We start from the raw sequence: 23,607 nt of genomic DNA on the forward strand, positions 1-23,607 counted from the left end.
GTATATACAGTGGGGCAAAAAAGTATTTAGTCAGTCAGCAATAGTGCAAGTTCCACCACTTAAAAAGATGAGAGGCGTCTGTAATTTACATCATAGGTAGACCTCAACTATGGGAGACAAACTGAGAAAAAAAATCCAGAAAATCACATTGTCTGTTTTTTTAACATTTTATTTGCATATTATGGTGGAAAATAAGTATTTGGTCAGAAACAAACAATCAAGATTTCTGGCTCTCACAGACCTGTAACTTCTTCTTTAAGAGTCTCCTCTTTCCTCCACTCATTACCTGTAGTAATGGCACCTGTTTAAACTTGTTATCAGTATAAAAAGACACCTGTGCACACCCTCAAACAGTCTGACTCCAAACTCCACTATGGTGAAGACAAAAGAGGTGTCAAAGGACACCAGAAACAAAATTGTAGCCCTGCACCAGGCTGGGAAGACTGAATCTGCAATAGCCAACCAGCTTGGAGTGAAGAAATCAACAGTGGGAGCAATAATTAGAAAATGGAAGACATACAAGACCACTGATAATCTCCCTCGATCTGGGGCTCCACGCAAAATCCCACCCCGTGGGGTCAGAATGATCACAAGAACGGTGAGCAAAAATCCCAGAACCACGCGGGGGGACCTAGTGAATGAACTGCAGAGAGCTGGGACCAATGTAACAAGGGCTACCATAAGTAACACACTACGCCACCATAGACTCAGATCCTGCAGTGCCAGACGTGTCCCACTGCTTAAGCCAGTACATGTCCGGGCCCGTCTGAAGTTTGCTAGAGAGCATTTGGATGATCCAGAGGAGTTTTGGGAGAATGTCCTATGGTCTGATGAAACCAAACTGGAACTGTTTGGTAGAAACACAACTTGTCGTGTTTGGAGGAAAAAGAATACTGAGTTGCATCCATCAAACACCATACCTACTGTAAAGCATGGTGGTGGAAACATCATGCTTTGGGGCTGTTTCTCTGCAAAGGGGCCAGGACGACTGATCCGGGTACATGAAAGAATGAATGGGGCCATGTATCGTGAGATTTTGAGTGCAAACCTCCTTCCATCAGCAAGGGCATTGAAGATGAAACGTGGCTGGGTCTTTCAACATGACAATGATCCAAAGCACACCGCCAGGGCAACGAAGGAATGGCTTCGTAAGAAGCATTTCAAGGTCCTGGAGTGGCCTAGCCAGTCTCCAGATCTCAACCCTATAGAAAACCTTTGGAGGGAGTTGAAAGTCCGTGTTGCCAAGCGAAAAGCCAAAAACATCACTGCTCTAGAGGAGATCTGCATGGAGGAATGGGCCAACATACCAACAACAGTGTGTGGCAACCTTGTGAAGACTTACAGAAAACGTTTGACCTCTGTCATTGCCAAAAAAGGATATATTACAAAGTATTGAGATGAAATTTTGTTTCTGACCAAATACTTATTTTTCACCATAATATGCAAATAAAATGTTAAAAAAACAGACAATGTGATTTTCTGGATTTTTTTTCTCAGTTTGTCTCCCATAGTTGAGGTCTACCTATGATGTAAATTACAGACGCCTCTCATCTTTTTAAGTGGTGGAACTTGCACTATTGCTGACTGACTAAATACTTTTTTGCCCCACTGTACTATATATAGGAGGAGATGACATACAGGTATATACTATATACAGGGGAGATGACACACAGCAGGTATATACTATATACAGGAGAGATGACATACAGGTATATACTATATACAGGAGATGACATACAGGTGTATACTATATATAAGGGAGATGACAAACATGTATATACTGAGGTGAAAATGAGAAGTGTGAGGTGAAAATGAAAAGGTGTGAGTGCAAAATGAGAGGAGTGAGGGAAAATAGTGTAGTGATCGGAAAATGACAGATGTGAGGTCAAAATGACAAGTGTTAGGGGGGGAATGAGAGGAGTGAGGGAGAAAATGAGAGGTGTGAGGGAGAAAATGAGAGATGTGAGGGGGAAAATTAAAGATGTGATTGGGAAAATGAGAGGCGTGATGGGAAAATAAGAGAAGTGACGTGCTATAACTAACCACAGATATTTACTATGCCCAGGCAATGCCGGGCTCTTCAGCTAGTCTAACATATAAAGCTGAATGTGTGTGTGTATGTATGTGTGTGTGTGTGTATGTCCGGGATTGGCATCTGCACCGTCACAGCTACAGCCACAAAATTTTGCACAGTCACACGTCTGGACCCCGAGAGCGTCATAGGCTATGTTGTGAGGCGAAATTTTAACCCCGCACATTCCAATTCAAAAAACAATTTTGCCCCTATCTACATTATGGGGAAAAAGTGAAAGGAAAAGTGTTAGAGGCAAATTGACAGCTACCAGATGTGAACAAGGGGGACTTAAAGAGTGAGAGCGATGGTGCCAAAGAGTATATACCGTACAATTGCTAAGGTGGGGCCCCGACATGGGACACACACGGGGATATGAACACACACAGAAAATGCGCCACACACTACCACGTGCTTGAACACATATACCACCCTCAGCACACATTTCACCACACAATCACCAACCTTGCCACATAAAAGTCGAAACACAAACGTTGCAGCTCAAAACTCGCCACGAGCAAAACTAGGCTTACGCAAAACTCGCCACACGTGCAAAACTCACCTCATGGAAAACTCGCCACATGCGGAAAATTTGCCACATGCACAAAAGTTGCAACACTTGCAAAAGTTGCCTCACACAAAACTTGCACATACTCAAAATGCACCACACATAAAACTCGCCACGCGCAAAACTCGCCATGCGCAAAACTTGCTGCACACAACTTGCTACACTAACCTGTCACATGTAACTCGACACACAAAGTTGCTACATGCATGTCGCCACGCAAAACTCATCTCACAAAAGTCGTTACATGCATGTCGCCACACGCAACTCAACACACCACACACAACTTGACACATGAAACTCGCCCTAAAACACACACAAGTCTGGTATTATCCTTCAAAAATAAAAATCTGATTAATAAGCAGACAAACTACAAGAGCATCAACTATACCATATAGGAAATACGGCAGCTGTCAGTCACATGACCTGTCTATTATGTGTATGTGTGAACTAATATATACTGCCAGGGGGGAGGGCTTTCTGTTGGCTGGGGATTTATCAGGCTGCCAATTTAGCTTACAAATACTGAGGTAAAAATACTGACCAAATAACGTGCGAACGCGGTCTAATACAGGAGGAGATGACACACAGATATATACTATATAGAGGAGGAAATGACACACAGGTATGTACTATATACAGGGGAGATGACACACACATATATACTATATACAGGGGAGATGACACAGGTATATACTATACACAGGAGGAGATGACATACAGGTATATACTTTATACAGGAGGAGATGGCACACACATATATACTATATACAGGGGAGATGACACACAGGTATATACTATATACAGGAGAAGATGACACACTGGTATATACTATATACAGGGGAGATGACATACAGGTACATACTATATACAGGGGAGATGACACACAGGTATACCCTATATACAGGGGAGATAACACACAGGTATATACTATATACAGGAGAGTAAATACAGGTGTATACTATATATAGGAGATGACATACAGGTATATAGTATATACAGAAGAGATGACACACAGGTATATACTATATACAGGAGGAGATGACACACTGGTATATACTATATACAGGGGAGATTACACACAGGTATATACTATATACAGGGGAGATGACACACAGGTATATACTATATACAGGAGATGACATACAGGTATATACTGTATACAGGAGATGACATACAGGTATATACTATATATAGGAGGAGATGACATACAGGTATATAGTATATACAGAAGAGATGACATACAGATATATACTATATACAGGAGGAGATGACACATACAATATACAGGAGGAGATGACATACAGCAGGTATATACTATTTACAGGGGAGATGACGTAGAGGTATATACTATATACAGGAGATGACATACAGGTGTATACTATATATAAGGGAGATGACAAACATGTATATACTGAGGGGAAAATGAGAGGTGTGAGGTGAAAATGAGGGGTGTGAGGTGAAAATGAAAAGGTGTGAGTGCAAAATGAGAGGAGTGAGGGAAAATAGTGGAGTGATCGGAAAATTACAGATGTGAGGTCGAAATGACAAGTGTTAGGGGGGAATGAGAGGAGTGAGGGGGAAAATGAGAGGTGTAAGGGGGAAAATGAGAGGTGTGATGGTAAAATAAGAGAAGTGAGGTGCTATAACTAACCACAGATATTTACTATGCCCAGGCAACGCCGGGCTCTTCAGCTAGTTAATTATAAATTGATAATGTGGAAAGCAGGGCCATAAAGTACTGCATGTACCCAAGTTATAAGGATTGCATGCACTTACCCATGTTGTAAAGTGCCAATGCACAGACCACAGAATTCCTAGGGGCCAACCCCAGGCGCACGTTTTGCGTAAGCTTTTTTTCAATGGGGAATGTGCCGTATGTATATACGGCATTTGTCGTGTGTCCCCTTTTGATGTGGGTTCCAGTGCTGAGCCCGCATCTTTTCCTGCTCATGGCAGCTGAAGCCCTGCTCTGTGCAGCGCATAGAAGATCGCAGCTTCTAGTCTCCTATGAAAACTATTAAAGCATGTAAAAAGTGAAGAAAAAAAAAGTTTTTTTTAAAAATGTAAAAGAAAATTTTAAAATAAAAAATATAAGAGTTCAAATCACCTCTTCTGCCCCATTCAAAATAAAACAATAAAAAAATACCGTATTTTCCGGCGTATAAGACGACTTTTTAACCTCTGAAAATTGTCTCAAAAGTCGGGGGTCGTCTTATACGCCGGGTACGGCGTGTGCAGGGAGCGATCCTGGATGGTTCCCAGGGTCTGAAGGAGAGGAGACTCTCCTTCAGGCCCTGGGATCCATATTCATGTAAAAAATAAAGAATAAAAATAAAAAATATGGATATACTCACCCTCTGACAGCCCCTGGCTCTCAGCGTTGCAAGCGGCAGCCTCCGTTCCTAAGAATGCATTGAGCATAGGACCTGCGATGACGTTGAAAAAGTAAAACGTGCTCCTTCCCTTCCGAGCTCTCCTGTGTGCAAAAACAGGGGTTTACCCCAACATATCAGCGTACTCGAGACAAATTGGACAACAACTTCTGGGGTCCAATTACTTTTTTTTTACGGCTCTACTGTTATGAAAGGTAATTCAGTACCACAATGGACATAGAGGTCAGCGCACATACCGTGACCTGGCAATAACCCAAAAAACAAGAACGAGCTCTGAGACGTGGGAACTCTGTTGACCGCAATCCCTAATCCTCTCCAACCACACTAAAGGCAGCCGTGGATTGCGCCTAACGCTCCCTATGCAACTCGGCACGGCCTGAGAAACTAGCTAGCCTGAAGATAGAAAATAAGCCTACCTTGCCTCAGAGAAATACCCCCAAGGAAAAGGCAGCCCCCACATATAATGACTGTGAGTTAAGATGAAAAGACAAACATAGAGATGAAATAGATTTAGCAAAGTGAGGCCCAACTTTCTGAACAGAGCGAGGATAGGAAAGGTAACTTTGCGGTCAACACAAAACCCTACAAAAACCACGCAAAGGGGGCAAAAAGACCCCTACCGAACTAACGGCACGGAGGTACACCCTCTGCGTCCCAGAGCTTCCAGCAAGCAGTAAAAAACAAATTGACAAGCTGGACAGAAAAAAAACAGCAAACAAATAGCAAAGAGTAACTTAGCTATGCAGAGCAGCAGGCCACAGGAACGATCCAGGAGGAAACAGGTCCAATACTAGAAAATTGACTGAAGGCCAGGATCAAAGCACTAGGTGGAGTTAAATAGAGCAGCACCTAACGACTTCACCACATCACCTGAGGAAGGAAACTCAGAAGCCGCAGTACCACTTTCCTCCACCAACGGAAGCTCACAGAGAGAACCAACCGAAGTACCACTTGTGACCACAGGAGGGAGCTCTGCCACAGAATTCACAACACTCTACATTATAAACTTCTGTGAAGCATTTGGTGGGTCAAAGTGCTCACCACACATCTAGATAAGTTCCTTAGGGGGTATACTTTCCAAAATGGTGTCACTTGTGGGGGTTTCAATGTTTAGGCACATCAGGGGCTCTCCAAACACGACATGGCGTCCCATCTCAATTCCAGGCAATTTTGTATTGAAAAGTCAATTGGCGCTCCTTCCCTTCCAAGCTCTGCCATGTGCCCAAACAGTGGTTTACCCCCACATATGGGGTATCAGTGTACTCTGGACAAATTGCACAACAACTTTTGGGGTGCAGTTTCTTCTGTTACCCTTGGGAAAATATAATTTAGAGCCGTAAAAATAAAAAATCATATTTTTTCACAAAAATGATCTTTTTGCCCCCAATTTTTTAAACTTCTGTGAAACACTTGGTGGGTCAAAGTGCTCACCACACATCTAGATAAGTTCCTTAGGAGGTCTAGTTTTCAAAATGGTGTCACTTGTGGGGGGTTTCAATGTTTAGGCACATCAGGGGCTCTCCAAACGCGACATGGCGTCCTATCTCAATTCCAGTCTCAATTGCATTGAAAAGTCTAACGGCGCTCCTTCCCTTCCGAGCTCTGCCATGCACCCAAACAGTGGTTTACCCCCACATATGGGGTATCAGCGTACTCAGGACAAATTTTACAACAACTTTTGTGGTCCAATTTCTCCTGTTACCCTTGGTAAAATAAAACAAACTGGAGGAGCTGAAGTAAATTTTTTGTAAAAAAAAAAAAAAAGTTAAATGTTAATTTTTTTATTTGAACATTCCAAAACTTCCTGTGAAACACCTGAAGGGTTAATAATCTTCTTGAATGTGGTTTTGAGCACCTTGAGATGTGCAGTTTTTAGAATGGTGTCACACTTGGGTATTTTGTATCATATAGACCCCTCAAAGTGACTTCAAATGTGATGTGGTCCCTAAAAAAAAATGGTGTTGTAAAAATGAAAAATTGCTGGTCAACTTTTAACCCTTAAAACTCCCTAACAAAACAAAATTTTGGTTCCGAAATTGTGCTGATGTAAAGTAGACATGTGGGAAATGTTACTTATTAAAGTATTTTGTGTGACATATCTCTGTGATTTAAGGGCATAAAAATTAAAAGTTGGAAAAAATTTGGAAAGTTTCTGTTTTTTTCACAAATAAACGCAGGTAATATCAAAGAAATTTTACAACTGTCATGAAGTACAATATGTCACAAGAAAGCAATGTCAGAATCATCAGGATCCATTGAAGCGTTCCAGAATTATAACCTCATAAAGGGACAGTGGTCAGAATTGTAAAAATTGCCCTGTCGAATTAGGGTTCGAATTGGGGTTAGGGGTGTAGTTAGAGATATGGTTAGGTTTGGGATTAGGGTTAGGGTGTGTTTGGGTTAGGGTGTGGTTAGGTGCATGGTTAGGGTTGGGATTAGGGTTAGGGTTGTGTTGGGGTTAGGGGTGTGTTGGGGTTAGGGGTGTGGTTGAGATTAGGGCTAGGGGTGGGTTAGGGTTAGAGTTATAATTGGGGGTTTCCACTGTTTATGCACATCAGGGGCTCTCCAAACACAACATGGCGTCCTATCTGAATTCCAGCCAGTTTTGCATTGAAAAGTCAAATGGCGCTCCCCCACATATGGGGTATCGGTGTACTCAGGACAAATTGTACAACAACCTTTGGTGTCCAATTTCTCCTGTTACCCTTGGTAAAATAAAACAAATTGGATCTGAAGTAATTTTTTTGTGAAAAAAAGTTAAATGTTCATTTTTTTAAACATTCAAAAAATTCATATGAAGCACCTGAAGGGTTAATAAACTTCTTAAATGTGGTTTTAAGCACGTTGAGGGGTGCCGTTTTTAGAATGGTTCCACTTTTGGTGGTCCCTAAAAAAAATGGTGTTGTAAAAATGAGAAATCGCTGGCCAACTTTTAACCCTTATAACTTCCTAACAAAAAAAAAATTTTGGTTACAAAATTGTGTTGATGTAAAGTAGACATGTGGGAAATGTTACTTATTAAGTATTTTGTGTAACATATCTCTGTAATTAAAGGGCATGAAAATTCAAAGTTGGAAAATTGCAAAATTTTCAAAATTTGTCAAATTTGTTTTTTTTTTCACAAATAAATGAAAGTAATATCAAATAAATTTTACCACTATCATTAAGTACAATATGTCACGAGAAAAGTTTCACAATCACCGGGATCCGTTGAAGTGTTCCAGAGTTATAACCTCATAAAGGGACAGTGGTCAGAATTGTAAAAATTGGCCCTGTCGTTAACATGCAAACCACCCTTGGGGGTAAAGGGGTTAACATTGTAGACTGTTTCATGTCTTTGTCATTGGGCAAACTTACAAAATCAGCTTATTTCCCCCACTGTGTATGTGTGTGTGTGTATATGTATATACAGCTCTGGCAAAAATTAAGAGACCACTGTAAAATTTTCAGTTTGTCTGATTTTTCTCCTTATAGGTATATCATTGAGTAAAATGTAAATTTTTCTTTTATTCTATAAACTACTGACAACATGTCTCAAAAGTTCCAAACAATAAATTTTGTATTTATTTTCTGAAAATGAGAAATGGTCAAAATAACAAAAAAATGCATTGCTTGCAGACCTCAAATAATGCAAAAAATAACAAGTTCATAATCATTTAGAAACAACAATACTAATGTTTTAACTCAGGAAGAGTTCAGAAATCAATATTTAGTGGAATAACCATGATTTTTAATCACAGCTTTCATGCGTCTTGGCATGCTTTCCACCAGTCTTTCACACTGCTTTTGGGTGGCTTTATGCCACTCCTGGTACAAAAATTTAGGCAGTTCTTCTTTGTTTCATGGCTTGTGACTATCCATCTTCGACTTGATTACATTCCACATAACTTCAACATTGAAACAAGGCCAAGTGACTCAAGCATGGACGAAAACCTAGGAACTGGGGTTCAGCTTAATGGCAGGAGTTTCTCTGGACCGATGACTCAAAGCTTAAAATATTTAGCTATAACAAGGCAGCCAAATTAAAGCAAGGCACAACGATCCAGAAGCAATTTGGGGATGAACAATGCCTTCCCAGTAGCTCGGTGAACAAAACATTGACATTTTGCTTCCATGGTCAGGAGACTCTCCAGATGTCAAGGCTATTGCTTTTATTATTGTGCTCTCCTTTTAAATATATCAGATTTCGCTAATTTTAGCCACTAGTTTCATGTTCATCTTTATTTCAGGTTTCCACAAGTTGCTCTTTTGGATTTCCTTGTGAGTAATGTCTCTGTAGGCTTTGCTGTATCTCGGAGAATTACATTCCAGCTGGACGCTTCAGGTGGTGGTGGAGCTACAGCAGGTGGTAGAGGCAACATTGAAGTCCTGGTATCTGATCATGACCTCAAAGCGATTATCCCACTTGTAAAGGTACATTAATAATTCTCTGTCTATCTGTTTTATACATTAATATGCATAATCTAGCTACATTACTGAAGTGGACATTATTCTGATTAATGGTTTCAGGCATGTTAACCATATTCTTTCCAAATAATTCAGCATACTGAAAATTATTGGGCTCAAAGATAAACTATACTAGTAGAATAACGGGTACAAATGCTGAACTCATAATTAGGCCGTGTTCACACGTAGAGTATTTTGGTCAGTATTTTTCATCAGTAGTTGTTAGTTTAAACCAGGAGTGGTTGATAAATACAGAAGTGGTGACGTGTTTCTAATATATTTTTTCTCTGATTGTTCCACTTCTGAATTTAGCTTACGACTACCAATGTAAATTACTGACCAAACACTGAACATATCAATGTGGCCTTTGGGGGTGACCGATTTTTGAGGTTTTTTTTTTCTTCTCTGCCTATTTCTAAAAGCCATGACTTTTTTTTAATTTTTCATCAATATATTAATATGAGGGCTTGTTTTCTTGTGGGGAGACTTGTAGTTTTCAATGACACTATTCATTTTTACATTCAATGTACTGGAAGACGAGAAAATAAAAATACGGTAATTTCAATTTGGTGAAATTGTGAAAAAATACAATGCTACATTGTTTTTTTTTTTAATTTTGCTTTACCTGTTTCATTATGTGCTAAATTCACTCAAACATGATTCGCTAGGTTAGTACAATTATGACAATAACAATCATGTATACGATAGTTTTTTTTGTAATTGGTGTAAAAAAAAAAAAAATTCTGAGACGTATTACATTTCTAGTTTTCCATCATTTGACCTGTGCCAGAGCTTACTTTTTGCGTGTCAAGCTGATGGTTAAATTATACCAATTTGATTGATATTGCATATATTTGGGGTCGTATGTTGATGTTATGTCAATGCTGCAGACAATAACACACTGTGAGTAATGGTGAAGACTCAACGCTGGACCCGCGGAGAGTGAGAAAACACAGTTTGATTTTAAAAGTGTGCCATGAGAAAACAGAAAATCCCTTGAATACCTTTGTCCTTCTCTGCCTCTGCTCTGATTCAGCTATGTGCTTCATATACACGGGAACCCAAATGTATACATAGTATTCCACATGTAATCTGACTAGTAACTTAGAGGCAAGACTATGCATCACATACAGTATAACAAACACTTGCCAAATATATGCAAATATCAGCATGGTACTGGTTAGTCACATATGTGTCAACAAATGTTGAGTACATGCCAGATGTATACAAATGTCAGCACAATACAGCATAGCCCTCTATATAAATGGCAAATACAGTATGATAGTATGTATACAGAGCTGACAAAAACCTCTCATGTTCTCATGGGTAGATATCTGTACAGTTTCAGGAATTTTAATTCCATTGTCCTTTCGGTGTGCCATTTCCTTTTTTCTGACAGTCAGATAGCTGAAAATTTGTGGTGAAGGAACATTCTAATGATGAGAAACCTATAATAAAAGTGGAATGACACAAAATATATCCTTGTATATTGCACAGATAAGCTTTCAGGACTTTACACACCCTTTTATTATTCTTTACTGCAGTCTCATGAGATACTGAATACAGCTCCGCTGACTGGCATTTCTCAGAAGATTCCTGTGCGTGTGTTTGCCTTGGAGGCTGGTGGATTTGTGATGGATGTCACCAAAGAGGCAGGTTGTGAGACTCCAAATGCACAGATTATACAGGTATATGTATGCTGTTCTATATTATGTACACAGTAATGTAGGTATTCTCATTTTTGTCAACTAATTATTTTTAAACATTCATCCTGGCAGGTGTCAGATGCCTGTGATTTCTTGTTTGTTGGTGGAAAGGAGACTCAAGGAGCTGTAGGTGTAAAAGTGGAGTTTTGGCTAGAGCGCCTGCGTTCCTCTCTGTCACTTTCCCTCTGGGTGCCTCTGCTTCCTCTGAGAGTTGAGGTGTCTGATACAAATTTGCAGCGTTTACCAGGATCAGGGTAAGTTATTAGGTTCATGAAATACAGAATATCCTTTAAAAAGCATAACATTGGGCATACATTGCGATCAGCTTGTGAGACCGTTACAGCTAGCGATTTGGCGGTTGCTGAGTTTCTTTATTTGTCCCATGATGAGCTTCTTGATATAGGATGTTTTGGAATTTGAATGACTGTTGTTTTGTAATATGGACAAAGAAGAGTTCTTCCTACCTGCCAGATCTCCCAGCTCCCAATATTTGGATCACCGAAAGACTGTTGTAAAAGGTTCCTGAGAGTGAATCTTCAAAGACGTTGTCCAGGGTTGGCACGAACGTCTGCAGTCGCACAACGTGACGCACACTTGTGAATTCTCACAGCACACACTGTCAAAATTCTCCGGTGCTGGAGGTGAGACTGGATGGTCATGTGACCGCAAGTATGCGATATGCATATTCTCGGACACATTCTGGCTAGACGTGCTCGGCCTCGCTCAATACAACATCCAGTGTGACCGTAATTCTTGCCATCCTAGAGTTTAGCCCAGGGAAACTAACAAATGTGGGAGTTTATTATTACCCCAAAAAGGATAAATAGTAACCAGACAGCCCACCTACATTATCTTTTTAAATCCCTCCAAAACTTTAGTTAGCAGAAAAAAGAGTTCTATATACAGTATATAATGGCGGACTAAGTCCAATTTATGTTTTAAACCTGAAAATCATCCAAATTAATGTACCACTTTTATTATGATAGGAAAAGTGTGACTAGCCTACCCCCAAAAACAATAATAACTCTTTGGCATAAAGTGCAGTACACTCCTTCAAGCTACCATTCCTAAAATTTGCCATCACCGAATGCTGCCTAATTGTGAATGGCAAAGATTCTACAGCCAGGGCAAAAGTTTCTGGACCAACCTGAAAGCAAAATCCATGCTTTTGGAGTAAAATACAGCAAATTCATTAACCCAACAAAGTTTGAATCAAAACCAAACTTTTACAGGATGCTGGCCAGATACCACCTACTCTATACTATCAAATGCCTTGGCAGCATCTAAAGACTATACAGGGCTTGTACTGTGTCACTACCTTAAACAAATTCATAGGTAATGCTTTTGCACTTTGTCAAATGAAGAAACTGTTTTTTAAGAGTCTGATATGGTCAAGTTATCGGTAATTATAGGCCAGTAAGCTTAACCTCTACTGTGGGTAAAATCCTGGAGGGTATTCTAAGGGATGCTATGTTGGAGTATCTGAAGAGGAATAACCTCATGACGCAGTATCAGCACGGGTTTACTAGGGACCGTTCATGTCAGACTAATTTGATCAGCTTCTATGAAGAGGTAAGTTCCGGACTGGACCAAGGGAACCCAGTAGATGTAGTGTATATGGACTTTTCAAAAGCTTTTCATACGGTGCCACACAAAAGGTTGATACATAAAATGAGAATAATGGGGATAGGGGAAAATATGTGTAAGTGGGTTGAGAGCTGGCTCAGGGATAGGAAACAAAGGGTGGTTATTAATGGAACACACTCGGATTGGGTCGGGATTAGCAGTGGGGTACCACAGGGGTCAGTATTGGGCCCTCTTCTTTTTAACATATTTATTAATGATCTTGTAGGGGGCATACAGAGTGGAATTTCAATATTTGCAGATGACACTAAGCTCTGCAGGGTAATCAATACAGAGGAGGACAATTTTATATTACAGGATGATTTATTTAAATTAGAAGCTTGGGCTGATAAATGGCAAATGAGCTTTAATGGGGATAAATATAAGGTCATGCACTTTGGTAAAAGTAATAAGATGTATAACTATGTGCTTAATTCTAAAACTCTGGGCAAAACCGTCAATGAAATAGACCTGGGTGGATGACAAACTCATTTTCAATGGCCAGTGTCAGGCAGCTGCTACAAAGGCAAATAAAATAATGGGATGCATTAAAAGAGGCATAGATGCTCAGGAGGAGAACATACATAATTTTACAGAATTCCTAACGTTTTATCACTCTGTAATGGGATAGCTGAAAATAATCATATAAAACCCCAAATAATTTTATTTAAATATCTAAAAGACCACTAACCTGTGGCTGCACCAAGAAAAACAAAACACACCGTGAAAAAAACTAGTGTATGGGGGAAAGATGATCCCTAGATAGTGTCTATGCTGGTCGCTGCCTACCAGCGGGGGTTGGCGCCCCTGCTCAGCGACGGCTTGCCCTAGGGTCCCTAGATAGCCCTAGTATTACCAATGGGTCCCTCTACCCACACAATGATGATGTGCTAAAGGTACCCCTAATAGGCTAGACAAATGACACACCTATGTATAGGGAATCCTAAGCCCCAACACCGTGAATATAAAAACAAAATGAGAACATGTGGTAGGCTTTTGACGGACATAAAAGATACAGATTAAGCACCTAATCGAACCAACTTGGATCCAGAGATTCTTTGTGCTAATAGCTACAATCCAAGCGCACCTGTGCAGTGGGTCACAATCAGTATCATATCCTATGGATTCATTAGTAAGTCACGGAATGGGCCACCTGCCCGATGAATAGTGACCTGTCATGCACAGATAGGTGCCAATACTGTACGCAAAACAGAAAGACCCCTGTCAACATCACTTGATCATATATGAAGCTGCACAATTGGTACTCATCGTTAGGTGCCGTGCCGTCAGCCCACTGTCATAAACCGCCTCAACGCGTTTCGCCCCTCTGGCTCATCAGGAGGCCCAATAAATCTGTCATGTGTCTCGATAGTAAAGGCTGAAGGTGAACTGTGATGCCATTTACCTCAATTTATATACGAATCCGCCGGGAAAGACGTGTGTACAGCTACTTCCTGTTAGCAGCCCGGAAGTAGTCATCATAATGCCCGACTGGTGGAACACTTTCACTGCGCCAGCGCTTAGCAGTACGCATAGGATTCACCTCATACCGCCGGTTGCGTGTCACCTAGGTTCTCTGTGGCTACGTGCCCAGTGCGTCTGCGCTTGGTGTCATGCACACGCCTACACTCCTGTCTCCGCCTGCGTGTCACGCATATTCACTGCGGCTTGGTATCCTTAGTTACGGAGTGTGCTCTGGCGCCTGCGCACAGCGCCTACCTGATTTTCAGTGTCAACTGTGCTCGCTGATACCCCACTGCGTCTGCGCAAAGTGACACGCAAACGCCCCGGCTCCTATCTCCACTTGCGTGTCCCATATATATGCTGTGGGTAGGTCTCCATCATTACGGCGTGTGCTACATCGCCTGCGCAAAGCGCCTCCCCGATTTTCCTGCACAACCATACATTACGTCGCTAGCAAGCGGAGTTTGTGTAGAGGGATTATCTGCACTTGCGTAAGATGGGCCGCAGGTAAAAAATAGTTGTGTGTCCCTTGTACTCACCAGGGCTAGGTAGCCATGGCTACGGGGTGCGCTGAAGCGACATATATTACATATACCCTCAAATGATGTACAGTGACTCTGACACAAATTGTGTGTCACATGAGCTTTTTTTATATCTACATAGACCACATGATAATACGATAACCATGAAGCGCCTGCGCTTAGCGCACCACCAAAGTCTGTTAACAAAAGGGCTTCCATATACACAGGATAACCCCACTGAGTGTGCAAGACCTATATGCCACATAGATCTTACACCATAAAGCTAAGACAGCATGGCACTGGACCACGCGAGTCCATATGGTGTTGAGCATGCTAATAAAACAGAGGTTATTGATATATGTATTACATTCCCCCCTGTCGGTCAGATTCCTTTATACCCATTTTTTTAATAATGAAAAGATTACCCCCTCCATGCCTTTGCTCCATCCGGAGCCAATTGGTCCAAGAGGTGTAATGGGTAAAGCAATAATGTGCATCAACACTAGTCTGATAAGTACTATTCCCGGCTGCTTCTTCAAATTGAGGAATTTTTGTTATTCAAGATCAAAACACACTGATCTGTATGTATTCCCCCTAACAGGAGGAGATAAACAATAACGGAACATAAGGAAAACCATCTTGTTCTATGGTCATAAATTAGATCAAATTTTACTTGTGGAGATTGTTCACATGGGCCGAGTCCTAAAGTGGGTACTAACACTAGAGAAAGCACGTAAATGATTGTAACTCATTTAAGCCCTTTGGGGTCATTGAGTCCATTCTAAAAGTCCACTCGCATTCCCTTTGAAGAATGGTTCTATCAAAGTTGCCCCCCCTAGGGTTAGGTTTTACCACTTCAATCACTGTGAAGCTTAGATCCGTTAGCTTATCGGGGTGTTGTGATCTCATATGTCTGGCCAAAACAGTATCTCTACTATGCCTTATGTGCCCTAGATGTTCTACTACTCTCCTGCGGAGCTCCCTTATTGTCTTCCCGATGTAGTCTTTGGGACAAGGGCAAGAGGCCATATAAACAACCCCTGTTGATTTGCAGTTAGAAAATTCTCGCTGAAAGAATACATTCCCAGTAGAGGAACTTGTAAAGGATTTATTAGGTTTCATCCACCTACACATTTGGCAGCTACCACATCAATAGAAGCCACACGGTTTTCTCTCCAGCCACGTACCACTTCCTGTTGGTTTCAAGTAATGGCTATGCACTAAAGAATCCTTTAGCGACCTTCCTTTTCTAAAGGTAATGTCGGGGCGTACCCCCAACAAATCCCTAAGGTCTGGGTCCATTTTGAGTATATCCCAGTGATGTTAAGTACCTCTCTGACCTTCTGGTGTTGGGAATCAAAAGTCCCTATAATCCTGATTGTCTCATCCTCCGTCTTGGTCTCATTCTTATGTAATAGCTGTTGTCTATCTGCATTAGCCGCAATGTTATATGCCGAGGTCAGGATGCGGGGCGGATAGTTTTTCTCTTTGAATCTGTTAAACATGTCACCTGCCTGGCTGTGGAACATTTTGATGTCAGAGCAGTTTCGTCTAAGTCTTAAGAACTAGCCCTTTGGAATCCCCTTCTTGAGGGGGATAGGGTGATGACTATGCCAATTTAGAAGGCTGGTAGTGCTTGTGGGTTTACGGTAGATACTGGTGGTAAGGCCCCCATTAGGTGTCCTCCTTATCATCACATCCAAGAAAGCCAATTCTTCTTTTTGGATTTCTGAAGTAAATCTTAGACCTATATCATTGATGTTAAGCTCTGCAATAAAAATTTTAAACTGTTCCACAGTGCCCGTCCAAATGACAAAAATATCATCAATGAATCTGAGCCATATGGCACACTCCGTAACTAAGGATACCAAGCCGCAGTGAATATGCGTGACACGCAGGCGGAGACAGGAGTGTAGGCGTGTGCATGCCACCAAGCGCAGACGCACTGGGCACGTAGCCACAGAGAACCTAGGTGACACGCAACCGGCGGTATGATGTGAATCCTATGCGTACTGCTAAGCGCTGGCGCAGTGAAAGTGTTCCACCAGTCGGGCATTATGATGACTACTTCCGGGCTGCTAACAGGAAGTAGCTGTACACACGTCTTTCCCGGCGGATTCGTATATAAATTGAGGTAAATGGCATCACAGTTCACCTTCAGCCTTTACTATCGAGACACATGACAGATTTATCGGGCCTCCTGTTGTGAATTCTGTGGCTGAGTTCACTTCTGTGGTCACAAGTGGTATTGCAGTCTCTGGACTTCCTCCCTCAGGTGTTTTGGTGAGCTCGTTGGCTGCCTTGCTATTTAGCTCCACCTGAGTCTGTCTTCCTTGCTCCTTGTCAATGTTCCAGTGTTGGATCTGAGCTACTGCATCTTTCCTTGGGCCTGCTGCTCTGCTAGATAAGTGCTTCTAGTTTGTTTTCTGTTTTTTCTGTCCAGCTTGCTATTAACTTTTGCTGGAAGCTCTGAGAAGCAAAGGGGTGCACCGCCGTGCTGTTAGTTCGGCACGGTGGGTCTTTTTGCCCCTTTGCGTGGTTTTCGTTTTAGGGTTTTTTGTAGACTGCATAGTTCTCTTTGCTATCCTCGCTCTGTCTAGAATATCGGGCCTCACTTTGCTGAATCTATTTCATTCCTACGTTTGTCTTTTCATCTTGCTAACAGTCATTATATGTGGGGGGCTGCCTATTCCTTTGGGGTATTTCTCTGAGGTAAGTCAGGCTTGTATTTCTATCTTCAGGCTAGTCAGCTCCTCAGGCAGTGCCGAGTTGCATAGGTAGTGATAGGCGCAATCCACTGCTGCTTATAGTTGTGTGAGGATAGATCAGGTACTGCAGTCTACAGAGATTCCACGTCTCAGAGCTCGTCCTATTGTTTTTGGTTATTGCCAGATCTCTGTATGTGCGCTGATTACTGCACACTGTGTTGCCTGATTGCCGGCCATAACAGTACAAGGAGCCACACCAATGATTCCCAATAGAGGGAAAAAAGAAATCCTGACATCATTTTTTTTTTCTTAGCTCTGTCTTCAGTCTTTTTTTCCCCCTAGACATTAGAGTGCTTCAGGACACAGCTGTGGACATGGATATTCAGGCTCTGTGCTCCTCAATGGATAATCTCGTTGTAAATGTACAAAAGATTCAAGATACTATTGATCAGAAATCGATGCTAGAACCAAGAATTCCGATTCCTGATTTGTTTTTTGGTGACAGAACTAAGTTCCTGAGCTTCAGAAATAATTGTAAGCTATTTTTGGCCTTGAAACCTCATTCTTCTGGTAATCCTATTCAACAGGTTTTGATTATTATTTCTTTTTTGCGCGGCGACCCACAGGACTGGGCGTTTTCTCTTGCACCAGGAGATTCTGCATTGAGTAATGTTGATGCATTTTTCCAGGCGCTGGGATTGCTTTACGATGAGCCTAATTCAGTGGATCAGGCTGAGAAAAATCTGCTGGCTTTATGCCAGGGTCAGGATGATGTAGAAGTATATTGTCAGAAATTTAGGAAGTGGTCAGTACTCACTCTGTGGAATGAATCTGCACTAGCGGCTTTGTTCAGAAAGGGTCTCTCTGAAGCTCTTAAGGATGTAATGGTGGGATTTCCTATGCCTGCTGGTTTGAATGAGTCTATGTCCTTGGCCATTCAGATCGGTCGTCGCTTGCTCGAGCGTAAATCTGTGCACCATCTGGCGGTATTGTCTGAGAGTAAACCTGAGCCTATGCAGTGCGACAGGACTATGACTAAAGTAGAACGGCAAGAACACAGACGTCTGAACAGACTGTGTTTCTATTGTGGTGATTCTACTCATGCTATTTCTAATTGTCCTAAACGCACTAGGCGGTTCGATAGCTCTGCCGTTATTGGTACTGTACAGTCCAAATTCCTTTTGTCCATTACCTTAATGTGCTCTTTGTCATTGTATTCTGTCATGGCGTTTGTGGATTCAGGCGCTGCCCTGAATCTGATGGATTTGGATTATGCTAAACGTTGTGGATTTTTCTTGGAGCCTTTGCGGTGTCCTATTCCGTTGAGAGGAATTGATGCTACACCTTTGGCCAAGAATAAGCCTCAGTACTGGGCCCAGCTGACCATGTGCATGGCTCCTGCACATCAGGAAGTTATTCGCTTTCTGGTACTGCATAATTTGCATGATGTGGTCGTGTTGGGGTTGCCATGGCTACAAACCCATAATCCAGTATTGGATTGGAACTCTATGTCGGTAACCAGCTGGGGTTGTCAGGGAGTACATGGTGATGTTCCATTTTAGTCTATTTCGTCATCCATTCCTTCTGACATCCCAGAGTTCTTGTCGGACTTTCAGGATGTATTTGAAGAGTCCAAGTCTGATGCCCTACCTCCGCATAGGAATTGTGATTGTGCTATCGATTTGATTCCTGGTAGTAAATTCCCTAAGGGTCGTTTATTTAATTTGTCCGTACCTGAACACACCGCTATGCGCAGTTATGTGAAGGAGTCCCTGGAGAAGGGACATATTCGCCCATCGTCGTCACCATTGGGAGCAGGGTTCTTTTTTGTAGCCAAGAAGGATGGTTCGCTAAGACCGTGTATTGATTACCGCCTTCTTAATAAGATCACTGTTAAGTTTCAGTATCCCTTGCCATTGATTTCTGACTTGTTTGCTCGGATTAAGGGGGCTAGTTGGTTTACTAAGATTGATCTTCGTGGTGCGTATAATCTGGTGAGAATCAGGCAGGGAGATGAATGGAAAACGGCATTTAATACGCCCGAGGGTCATTTTGAGTATCTGGTGATGCCGTTCGGACTTGCCAATGCTCCATCTGTTTTTCAGTCTTTTATGCATGACATTTTCCGTGAGTATCTGGATAAATTCTTGATTGTTTACTTGGATGACATTTTGATCTTCTCAGATGATTGGGAGTCTCATGTGAAGCAAGTCAGAATGGTTTTCCAGGTACTGCGTGCTAATTTCTTGTTCGTGAAGGGATCAAAGTGTCTCTTCGGTGTGCAGAAAGTTTCATTTTTGGGGTTCATCTTTTCCCCTTCTACTATCGAGATGGATCCGGTTAAGGTTCAGGCCATCCAGGATTGGACTCAGCCGACATCTCTAAAAAGTCTGCAGAAATTCCTGGGCTTTGCTAATTTTTATCGTCGCTTCATCTGTAATTTTTCTAGCATTGCCAGACCATTGACCGATTTGACCAAGAAGGGTGCTGATTTGGTTAATTGGTCTTCTGCTGCCGTGGAAGCTTTTCAGGAGTTGAAGCGTCGTTTTTGCTGTGCCCCTGTGTTGTGTCAACCTGATGTTTCTCTTCCGTTCCAGGTCGAGGTTGATGCTTCTGAGATTGGTGCAGGGGCGGTTTTGTCACAGAGAGGTTCTGGTTGCTCAGTGTTCAAACCATGTGCTTTCTTTTCCAGGAAATTTTCTGCTGCTGAGCGTAATTATGATGTGGGCAACCGAGAGTTGCTGGCCATGAAGTGGGCATTCGAGGAGTGGCGTCATTGGCTTGAGGGTGCTAAGCATCGCGTGGTGGTTTTGACTGATCATAAGAATCTTACTTATCTCGAGTCTGCCAAGCGCTTGAATCCTAGACAGGCCCGTTGGTCGTTATTTTTTGCTCGTTTTGATTTTGTGATTTCATACCTTCCGGGCTCTAAAAATGTGAAGGCGGATGCTCTGTCTAGGAGTTTTGTGCCCGACTCTCCGGGGTTATCTGAGCCGGCGAGTATCCTCAAGGAAGGAGTCATTGTGTCTGCCATCTCCCCTGATTTGCGGAGAGTGTTGCAGAAATTTCAGGCTAATAAACCTGATCGTTGTCCGGCCGAGAAACTGTTCGTCCCTGATAGGTGGACTAGTAAAGTTATCTCTGAACTTCATTGTTCGGTGCTGGCCGGTCATCCAGGAATCTTTGGTACCAGGGAGTTGGTTGCTAGATCCTTCTGGTGGCCATCTCTGTCACGGGATGTGCGTGCTTTTGTGCAGTCCTGTGGAATTTGTGCTAGGGCTAAGCCCTGCTGTTCACGTGCCAGTGGGTTGCTTTTGCCCTTGCCGGTCCCGAAGAGGCCTTGGACACATATTTCGATGGATTTCATTTCTGACCTTCCCGTTTCTCAAAAAATGTCGGTCATTTGGGTGGTCTGTGATCGCTTTTCTAAAATGGTCCATCTGGTGCCCTTGGTTAAATTGCCTTCCTCCTCTGATTTGGTGCCTTTGTTCTTCCAGCATGTGGTTCGTTTACATGGCATTCCTGAGAATATTGTTTCTGACAGAGGTTCCCAGTTTGTCTCGAGGTTCTGGCGAGCCTTTTGTGGTAGGATGGGCATTGACCTATCTTTCTCCTCGGCCTTCCATCCTCAGACTAATGGCCAGACCGAACGAACCAATCAGACCTTGGAAACATATCTGAGATGTTTTGTTTCCGCTGACCAGGATGATTGGGTGTCATTTTTGCCGTTGGCTGAGTTCGCCCTTAATAATCGGGCCAGCTCGGCTACCTTGGTCTCTCCATTTTTCTGCAATTCTGGGTTCCATCCTCGTTTCTCTTCAGGACAGGTTGAGTCTTCGGACTGTCCTGGTGTGGATTCTGTGGTGGACAGGTTGCAGCAGATCTGGACTCAGGTAGTCGCCAATTTGAACTTGTCCCAGGAGAAGGCTCAGCTTTTCGCTAATCGCAGACGCCGTGTGGGACCCCGACTTCGTGTTGGGGATCTGGTTTGGTTATCTTCTCGTCATATTCCTATGAAGGTTTCCTCTCCTAAATTTAAACCTCGTTTTATTGGTCCGTATAGGATTTCTGAGATTCTCAATCCGGTGTCTTTTCGTCTGACCCTCCCAGACTCCTTTCCCATACATAATGTATTCCATAGGTCGTTGTTGAGGAGATACGTGGCACCTATGGTTCCATCTGTGGAGCCTCCTGCCCCTGTTTTGGTGGAGGGGGAATTGGAGTATATTGTGGAGAAGATTTTGGATTCTCGTGTCTCTAGACGGAAACTCCAGTATCTGGTCAAATGGAAGGGTTATGCTCAGGAAGATAATTCCTGGGTTTTTGCCTCTGATGTCCATGGCCCAGATCTTGTTCGTGCCTTTCATGTGGCTCATCCTGGTCGGCCTGGGGGTTCTGGTGAGGGTTCGGTGACCCCTCCTCAAGGGGGGGGTACTGTTGTCAATTCTGTGGCTGAGTTCACTTCTGTGGTCACAAGTGGTATTGCAGTCTCTGGGCTTCCTCCCTCAGGTGTTTTGGTGAGCTCGTTGGCTGCCTTGCTATTTAGCTCCACCTGAGTCTGTCTTCCTTGCTCCTTGTCAATGTTCCAGTGTTGGATCTGAGCTACTGCATCTTTCCTTGGGCCTGCTGCTCTGCTAGATAAGTGCTTCTAGTTTGTTTTCTGTTTTTTCTGTCCAGCTTGCTATTAACTTTTGCTGGAAGCTCTGAGAAGCAAAGGGGTGCACCGCCGTGCTGTTAGTTCGGCACAATGGGTCTTTTTGCCCCTTTGCGTGGTTTTCGTTTTAGGGTTTTTTGTAGACTGCATAGTTCTCTTTGCTATCCTCGCTCTGTCTAGAATATCGGGCCTCACTTTGCTGAATCTATTTCATTCCTACGTTTGTCTTTTCATCTTGCTAACAGTCATTATATGTGGGGGGCTGCCTATTCCTTTGGGGTATTTCTCTGAGGTAAGTCAGGCTTGTATTTCTATCTTCAGGCTAGTCAGCTCCTCAGGCAGTGCCGAGTTGCATAGGTAGTGATAGGCGCAATCCACTGCTGCTTATAGTTGTGTGAGGATAGATCAGGTACTGCAGTCTACAGAGATTCCACGTCTCAGAGCTCGTCCTATTGTTTTTGGTTATTGCCAGATCTCTGTATGTGCGCTGATTACTGCACACTGTGTTGCCTGATTGCCGGCCATAACAGCCTCCTGATGAGCCAGGGGGGCGAAACGCGTTGAGGCGGTTGATGACAGTGGGCTGACGGCACGGCACCTAACGATGAGTACCAATTGTGCAGCTTCATATATGATCAAGTGATGTTGACAGGGTTCTTTCTGTTTTGCGTACAGTATTGGCACCTATCTGTGCATGACAGGTCACTATTCATCGGGCAGGTGGCCCATTCCGTGACTTACTAATGAATCCACAGGATATGATACTGATTGTGATCCAAGTTGGTTCGATTAGGTGCTTAATCTGTATCTTTTATGTCCGTCAAAAGCCTACCACATGTTCTCATTTTGTTTTTATATTCACGGTGTTGGGGCTTAGGATTCCCTATACATAGGTGTGTCATTTGTCTAGCCTATTAGGGGTACCTTTAGCACATCATCATTGTGTGGGTAGAGGGACCCATTGGTAATACTAGGGCTATCTAGGGACCTGTTGTGAATTCTGCTCTTGGGCTCCCTCCGGTGGTTATGAGTGGTAGTGCTGCTGTCTTTGGATCGCAGCATTTATCAGGTGTGTCCACTTGTTGCAATTTGGACTGGGCTATTTAGTCTTGCTTGATTCTTTAGTCAGTGCCAGTTGTCCATTATTTTTGGAGGATTCACATCCCTACCTGGTCTCTCCTGTTTTGCTGTTCTTTTCAACAAAGATAAGTTCTGGCTTTGTTTTTGCTGTCCACATGCTGTGGACCTTATAGTTCAGTGCTTTTTCATGTTTGTCTTGTCCAGCTTGGTCTGTGTAAGGATTTTTTCAGCCAAGCTGTATCTCTGGAGATGCAGATATACCCTCCATGTCTTTAGTCAGATGTGGAGATTTTGTATTTTCTGTGGTGGATATTTTCTAGTGTTTTAATACTGACCGCATAGTACTCTGTTCTATTCTTTCTTTTTAGCTAGA

At 42.6% G+C, this 23,607-nt stretch overlaps 1 protein-coding gene across 2 annotated transcripts in view; it reads left to right on the forward strand.

Moving 5' to 3' along the window:
• TMEM132A (transmembrane protein 132A) overlaps positions 1-23,607 on the forward strand; it is a 286,572-nt gene that overhangs the window by 179,775 nt on the left and 83,190 nt on the right. For both annotated transcript variants that reach the window (XM_069752992.1, XM_069752993.1), the window contains 3 exons: positions 9,262-9,445; positions 11,023-11,166; positions 11,257-11,438. In XM_069752992.1, coding sequence (XP_069609093.1) covers positions 9,262-9,445; positions 11,023-11,166; positions 11,257-11,438 — 510 coding nt within the window. The remainder of the gene's footprint in view (positions 1-9,261; positions 9,446-11,022; positions 11,167-11,256; positions 11,439-23,607) is intronic.

Source organism: Ranitomeya imitator, chromosome 2 (assembly GCF_032444005.1).
Source record: "Ranitomeya imitator isolate aRanImi1 chromosome 2, aRanImi1.pri, whole genome shotgun sequence".
Classification (NCBI taxonomy): domain Eukaryota; kingdom Metazoa; phylum Chordata; class Amphibia; order Anura; family Dendrobatidae; genus Ranitomeya; species Ranitomeya imitator.